Source organism: Lepidochelys olivacea (genome assembly GCF_965140295.1).
Source record: "Lepidochelys olivacea isolate rLepOli2 genome assembly, chromosome: 11".
Taxonomy (NCBI): domain Eukaryota; kingdom Metazoa; phylum Chordata; order Testudines; family Cheloniidae; genus Lepidochelys; species Lepidochelys olivacea.
This window is the reverse complement of record NC_140421.1, coordinates 39,537,949-39,546,391: the sequence shown is the minus strand read 5'-3', so window position 1 is coordinate 39,546,391 and position 8,443 is coordinate 39,537,949. Positions and strand designations below refer to the sequence as shown.

The window sequence follows — 8,443 nt, the reverse complement described above, 5'->3', positions numbered from 1 at the left end:
AACCATTAAAACCAAAACATCAGTCTTCATCTTATATTCCTACACCATAGCATACTGCAAATTCAGTATTTCACACACACACACTCTCTCTCTCTCTCTCTTTAAAATCTGGTCACTACCAGCTATAACCAGACCTCACTAAAGAATGGTGCCACACCTACCAGGCCCTCCATAGAGCCTGCAATGGCAACATCTGGTTCCACTAAAACCATTTTTTAATGTTAATGCAGGGCACTGAGCAGAAGACAGAATGGAGACAGACAACCAAATGGTAAGAACCAAAGTGTGGGTGGAATTGCTTCATCAAAACCTTCTCAATAAACCACACATCCACACCCACAAAGAGGATAAAGACCAGATTAGTAATAGTAAGGTGAAGCAATGTTTTTTTTGAGCAGAGCATTACTATCACCTGTTCAAGATTCAAAGAGGCTTAATAAATCAAATTCATTACTAGTTTAATTCCACTGATAGAATTATCTCAAATATAAATTTGACTTAAAACCAACCAAACATGATTTTCCCTAAATCTTGGTTTCTTAATTTGGACTTTTTTTTGTTAGCAGTTTTCCATAGCAACAGTGAAATAACAGCAGACTGAGGTAAAGTTTGGACTAAGATAAGGGACCATTAAGTGGTATAACTCAGAGCAAAATGAAATTAAAAGAATTGAAGTGAGTAATCAAACACACACACACACCCACACACCAGCTAAGTGGCCAAAAAGCTAAAACATTCCAGAGTTGCTTTATGTACAAAATGTTTTTGCATGCATTAACTATTAACTATAAATATTAACTATAAATATTTAGACACCGAACACATTTCAATAACAAATATACCTCGGATCATTAAGGCAGAGAGAAAAAAAAGCCCACAGACACACAGAATGATAGTAGACTTTTATTAACATATCTTACAATGTTGATTACTGTATTCCTACTTTTGTACTTTTTGATGTGTTATAAAGATTGATTTAAATTCTACAGTAATGTACTGTACTTAAATAATCAGTCATCCAGGATACCACACCAGTACATTTGAAGAATGCACACACCCACACCCACCACTCTAGTTTGGAGCTGTTATTTTTCAAAGTAAGCTTAATATAGCAGGCTTAAAAAACTTATGGGGGAAATCAAAATTCTAGTTTAGCAGCATGCATGTATATTCAAGTACAGTTCTTGAATCAAGTGCTTTTTTCTTTTTCTTCTTTTTATTGACTGGTGACTAATTCACCAATACCAAAATAAACACTATGAAATACCCAGATTTTAAAGTTAAGGCTAATAATTTTACTTCACATCCATATGCACAACCATAAAACATTCCATTTTAAATAATACACAGTAATCAATTTCTGGAGACATTATCTCTTGTAAATATAGCATCAGCGTTTCAAACTATAGATTACTCAAATTCATGAGCCCTGTAATAATGTTGTGCTGGAGATGTAAAGAATCTTTTTGCTCTTCAACCACATTTACAAAATGGCCTAATATTCATTATGAGCAATGCAAAAATATTACAGGCTGAACTTATGATACAATATTAAAAAAGTAGTATTTTGGAAAAGACATAGCTATTCAGTTGGTGAAACAGAATAATTCTAATCTTACAAGAAGTATTCTAATACTTTTGAAATATATATATATGTATATATATATAAAAAACAGCACACCATTATAATGTATTTTAATGGTCGATCTTGGGGAAAACTCAGGGCGTCACTTTTTTAAAATTTTTTTGTTTGTCCACTTCTCTTGACTGCTGTACAGTCATTGTATTTCCCCTATACACTTTTCACTAGATAATGACTTTCAGTGAGACCCTTAAAGAGGAATCAGTTTCCATTTTGTACACATGGTTTTAGCATTAGATTTTTTATTTTACACATATAAATTTTATTTTACATAAGCTATGAAAAGTCCCTAGTACCAGGAACTGCTTGATAGCACTGTATGAAATAGCCAACAAATGTCTGACTCATTTGAGAGAAAAGCTTAGTAGCAATATATTACATACCAGTATTTATCTGTAATCTTCCCTACCTACGTACAGTGTGGAGTTTAGCCCAATCATGCCTATTCTCATGGATTTGTAAGCCCTCTGAATATAAACTGTTTATTTGGTATTCTTCCAATGAGGATTCAGATGCATTGCTCATTCACCAGGACCACCTCTATTGCGCTTTTTTCTTTTTAGGAAATCAAGCAGAAAGAGCACTGATTACTCTGCACAAATATAATACAGATGACCCTCTTGAGCTGACATGGAAGATTCAAAATTGTGTTTTATTTGCAGGATAACCCGCATGTTTCCAATCCAATCATTCTGCAACATGCATCTGGTTGGCAACGAAAGGCAGGCAGGCAGGGTTGTAATTAGAACCTGCCATGTTGTATGTCTGACAAATTTTGTACAGACACTAACATCTATATATGTTATCGCCAGTAATTTACTCAACTGAAATGGCAAATTTCATTTCTGGAAAAGAAAAAATAAGAAAGAATGTGTGTTCTGTTTTCATAGCAAGCTACCTAATTCACAGCTATTTCACTTATACATGGAAAATATCTATGAAATTCCTGAGAATAAATAAGGTTTTCAGCAATGCGTGAAATCTTTCAATAGATCTTTAACAATAAGTGAAATGTTCTTTAAAGTTCTACTTTTAGACCAAGTGTTACTATACAGTCTCACAAATCATGTGTTTTATATCATTACAATTGGATATCAAGCAAAAATCTCAAATTAATACAAGAAAGGTAAAGAAAAATCTATCCAGTATGTTTAGCAGATGTAATACACATATACAGTGTTTCAGCAGAAGATGCTAAATGACTCAATTCCACCCAGAGAAATATAAGGTTCCTGGGACCTGTCATCCCTAAACAAGTAACTTGTGCTTGTCATCATTAGTGGAATTCTAAAAATACAAAACAAAAGGAGACTACTGAATTAATTTAGATTTTTCACACCATTCAGAAGAGATTTTTAAATTTTAAACTGTCGTACCATTAATTTGGTAGCAAAAACACCTAATTATTGAAAGACTTTATATATTGGCATAGTTTCACTCCCCCACCCCACCCCCCACCATGAAAGAGCTAAACCCCCATTCAATTAAAGCTATTGTCAGTCAAGTTGCATTCATTCATGGTAAAGGCGATGATATGGTACAATAATAGTGATAGTTTACAATCCATTGTAATGTGGTCCCCATCTTTTATTGATGTGATCAAAGGTATGAGATATCCACTGCTGTTCAAGCACCTTGTATCTTTCCTTACATATGTAGAGAGGTTTACCACGCCTACAGGGAGAGAAAAAAAAATCAACAGTTAATAGTGCAGAGCAAATGTAAAATATTTATAAGGTGGCTCTAAGTAATAGTAATGTTCTAAAAGCGAAGTTTAATGATTTTTGCATTTTTTTTCTTTTCAGTTTCCATGTACATATACATATATTTATATTATAGGATGCCAGTCTTCATTTGTTTTAAAGCACACATGCATTGAAACTCCTGACAAACAAACACCTTAAAATAATGAACTTAGCGGTAAGACATTAATGCTCAATAGCCCATATCGTAGGGAAAGCTGTGGGAGAGGCCAGTGGGGCAGCAGTCTAGGTACTGAGTACGCTCCCTAAGTCTACAGAGAAGTGGTGCTCTGTGTAGAAAGGGCTCTATATGGTTGATCAGAACATGCAGAAGAATGAAACACACAGAGGTGGAGTGGCTGCCCGAGCGGTCTGGAATGTCACTCTGGCACCTGAAAACTAGGGCAGAGCAGCACTGTGACCCCATGCACCAGACGAAGGGGCTATCGGGCATGAATGTCTTACTGCTTAGTTCATTATTTTAAGGTGTTTATTTGTCAAGAGCTTCAATGCATGTGTGCTTTAAAACAAAGACAAAGACAGGCATCCTATAAAAATACATATATGTACACAAACTGAAAAGAAAAAAATGAATGCATGACGGAGGGGAGGCCACCTGTGCCAATCTTGCATGGTGCTGCAATTTGATGGGCCAAGTCATTACGCCACTCATCACTCAAATTTGGCCTGTGCTCATTAGTGCAGGGGAGGTGATGGGAAGGAGCAGAGCTTGGCACCAGGATCAGGAGAAGCTGCCTTAGTCCAGGAGGGGAGCAGAGTGCTGAGCCAGAAGAGGTGCATGCTGGTGAGTGGCCAGAAAGGTCATGGAGCAGTGAGTGAGGGGCTTGGGGTGAGTTGTTAGTAGGCTATGGGGTGAATGGGGAGAGGCTTGGTGGCTGTAGCTGATGGGGCTGTGGTGAGTATTACAGGGTTGCTCGGATGTGAGGTGGGTGGTCTGGTCTGATCAACTAGTTAAATTGGGTTTACGGAGTGCCCCAAAAGAAGCTGGCGCATACCCGCATATCTTGCCCTTATTTGAAGTTTGCAGACAATATTAATTTTGTGAAAACACTATTTTACTTGCACCACCAATGGACTTTTTGACTTAAATACATGTGTGCTTTGGATGGAGATTAAAGACTAGGACTCTTCACCTTAGAAAAGAGACAACCAAGGGGCGATATGATAAAAGTCTATAGAATCATGAGTGGTGTGAAGAAAGTGAATAGGGAAGTGTTATTTATCTCTTCACATAACACAAGAACCAAGAGTCACCAATGAACTTAATAAGCAGCAGGTTTAAAACAAACAAAAGGAAGTACTACGTCACACAACGCACAGTCAACCTATGGAACTCATTGCCAGGGGATGTTGTGAAGGCCAAAAGTATAACTGGGTTCAAAAAAGAATTTGAAAAGTCCATGGAGGATAGGTCCATCAGTGCTTATTAGCCAAGACGGTCAGGGATGCAATTCCATGCTCCTGCTGTCCCTAAACCTCTGCGTGCTAGAAGCTGGGACTGGATGACAGGATGCCCTGTTTTGTTCATTCGTTCTGTCGCACTTGGCACTGGTCATTGTCAGAAGACAGGATACTAGGCTAGATGGACCACTGGTCTGACCCAGTATGGCCACTCTTATGTTCTTATGCCTTGCTACTTGATATGTGTATTTATTACACATATTGTGTGAAGTCTCAAAATTGTTGTTGTGCAGACTTCCAATTTGATAAAATTTGTTGGTAAAATGTAAGTTAGGTTTTGAATATGGGTGATTTATCTTATAGTTTCATCACACTCAAGATGGATTTTGAAGACTCTCATTGTAACAGAATTACGAGCTTGATATCATTTCTATAGGGCTCCTGCACAATAAAAATTTAACACTGCATAATTGGAAACAAAGACACAAGGATGAATTTTAACATGGAAGGGTGCAACTTTATTAATTTTTATTTGATCTGGGGGAGGGGGATTGTGTGCTAAACCACACTCCAAAATACCAGGCAGTTATTTGGGCCCAGTCTGGTGTTCAGTGGCCAAACAGCCAATATTCAGGATCAGCTCCTTCAGCCTAACCCCATGAATTCACTCCACCTCTGACTCCTCTCACCCTATACCCATGACAAGAAATGAAGGTACACATGAAGGCCATCTCAATCTGTGAAGACTTAACATCTCCCCTTCTTCCTCCAGGCCAATAGGGTCCACCAGATCTCTGGGAGCCAGCGCCCTGGAGCCTCCCACCTGCACTAAATACCAGCTGCAATTTGCAGTGAAATTACAAACATGCAACTTTTAAATCCCCTCCTTAAACCAGGCCTCCAGGATCCTGCTGGAGAGGCAGAAATACCTACTGGAGACCTTGTCAATCTTGTCCTGATCCCAAAACCTGGTGATTGCTCAGGCCCACATCATGACAGAAGCACAGCTCAAACTATACCTCCATTATTTGGCAGGGCAGCAACCACAGCAGAGTGGCTGCTATATGCTCTGAGGGCTTCACAAATAGCAAGCAGGGTGGGGAGCCATGAGAAACAATCAACTTTCCCTTCCCCACCACAGCCTAGCCAATGGCAGCAAGGAGAGGTGGAGAATCTCTCTCCTCCTTCCCTACCCCTTCTTTGCCCAGGCACAATCTCCACATGCATTCTAAATAGGAGGAGGGCTCAGAAGGTGCCAAGTCTGCCCATCCCTCACCTTCTTCTCAGAATGCCAGTGGTTGTCTTTCTCCTATCAGTCCAATCAAACATCCCTCCCATCCTGCTAAGATGGGGGCGGGGAGGGGAGCATTTTGGAAATGGGGCTGTGGTGGAGCAATAATGAAGAAATCTGGCAGGGAAACCTGGATCCCCTCCAAAGCTGCTACTGAGCATCCAGAGGAACACTCAGCCAGTTGTAACAGGGGTCCTGAAAGACTGGGGAAAAGGGAGCCAGTAGAGTCCTCCATAAAAGATTGATCCTGCTTTCAATGAGCAATGAATGCCATTCCATGTGAATCAGCAGGATCCACAAGGATGGCAAAGCCTCTCCTTCTCAAAGTGACATTCGGCAGGAAATTCCTGCACCACAATGTACACCTTGCAAGTAGCACAATTCATTTTTTAGTTAACAAGTTTCAGATCATTTTATTTATATAAAGAATATAAATCTAATTAGCATAATATAACAAATACAATGACAACATTTACATTTCTAAATATGTGTTACTCAGGAAGGGAGAACTTGTTAATTACCGTATCTGTTTTATTACACACTGTAAACATAAAGCACCAAAATCAAAACATGCTCTATTAAAATGTTACCTAAGATCTCTGTCTTCTTCACCATGTGCATCTAGATAAACAGAACCCCAAAGGCAGAAACGATGGCCTCGAATGATGATGATTACCGATGCATTGATCAGAAGAAATATTCCTGTCCCAGCTCCACAGTTCTGAGAATGCTAGAAGTTATATTTTGGGGTTAGGGGAGGGAAGAGTACAAATATCCTATTAATGGCTGACAGTTTTATAATAAAGAGGCAAGAACATTTTATTTCAAACACACTACTTATATTAATTCAAGTCACATCACTTACTAAGGAACAATTTGATCCTTGCCCCTACTGTACACTTACGGTTATAACATATAATCCCTGGAAACATATAACTACAAGGGTTATATGTTTCCAGGGATTTGCATGACAAAGTAGAGCCTACCAAACATTTTATGAATAAGCCAAAACCTCCTACATGATATGTTGCCATAATGCATATACACAAAGTCCCATGTAGAAGATGGTTCCAAACTCAAAAAGGGAATAATGTACTTCTGCTTTTTTTAGACAACATGCCACTCTGGGGAAAAACTAAGTTACTATAGAAAACTGAGTGAAAGTGTTCACAACAATATCACTAACTTCCTACTAGCAGAAGTGCACAATTTGGTGTGGCAAAATATTTTTAGTGAACAGTGAAAATTTGAGATTCTCTCAGATTATGAAGTACTCAGAGTAGTTTGCTACACACTGCTTTACAGGATGGACGCCTATTTGCAGATGTTGCCATACTTGTGTATTTGCTCCCCATCTTGCCCTTCACAGTATCTACACCGGTCATAATTTTTTTAAAAAAATAACACCTTAAAAGGTGAAACTCCTGGTTACAACAATATATTTTAATTGTTCATGAATGACACAGATATTAATTTATGCAGTTCATTTCTGTAATTGTATTTTGCAGATTTTAGCCCTTTCCACACATTTTTACTACAAAGGAAATTTATGACCACACAACTAAAATATAATTCTGAATATTGCAAAGTATTCTATTCTTTGTCCTATACCTTTATTGTCTGCAGTATATTTTCATAAAAATGACCTCTCAAATGTAGTCCTTATGTCCAACTATTTTAAAGTTTGATTATTTTTTCTCATACCATATTATTTTTTTGTGACAGAGTTGGAGATAAAACTATTTTCCACTTATAAAGCACCTGTCACTTCAAGCACTTCAGAAAGGTGCATGAGTATTATCCTTATGGGGTTTTTTCATCATGGCAATTTTTAGGAAAAAACACATGTAGAGCTCATGTTGAAAAAAGCAACTAATGGAAATATAATTTTAAAAGGTCAAGTGTCATTTAATCCCCAATGCCTTAAAAAAAAACATTTTAGAGGAAATTACTAAAACTCTGCTTGCGATCTGAAAACAGCAGCCAACTTTAGGTATAGTACCATAGTTACCATCTTGGCTGATATTTGCAAATCCATTCTACTATTAACTCTTCACAATTTATGTCTTTTTCTTGCATTTTATGCTGGATGGGGCAGAATCCCCTTCAAGGAATTACCAATCTGACCCAGAGTTCCCTGAGGTGGGGAACCCGAGGCACAGAAACGTGGAAACTTAGAACACTAGCAGTTAAGGCCCAATTTTTCAGAAGTTCCTGCCTACTTTGGGTGTTTCAGTTTTTCAGAGCTCAGTTCAAGACAGTTGGGGCCTGGGCTTTGATCTACCTGATGAAAACCTACAATATCCCTTGAAGTCAATGGGAGCTGGGCACAACACAACTTTTTTT

At 38.1% G+C, this 8,443-nt stretch overlaps 1 protein-coding gene across 3 annotated transcripts in view; it reads right to left on the bottom strand.

The window, feature by feature from the left end:
* Window positions 1-890: 890 nt before the first annotated feature.
* The window catches only part of UBR3 (ubiquitin protein ligase E3 component n-recognin 3), a 215,164-nt gene continuing 207,611 nt past the window's right edge, over window positions 891-8,443 (bottom strand). For all 3 annotated transcript variants that reach the window (XM_084642586.1, XM_084642587.1, XM_084642588.1), the window contains 2 exons: window positions 6,688-6,827; window positions 891-3,316 (listed from right to left, as the gene is read on the bottom strand). In XM_084642586.1, coding sequence (XP_084498712.1) covers window positions 3,199-3,316; window positions 6,688-6,827 — 258 coding nt within the window. In that variant the 3' untranslated portion in view covers window positions 891-3,198. The remainder of the gene's footprint in view (window positions 3,317-6,687; window positions 6,828-8,443) is intronic.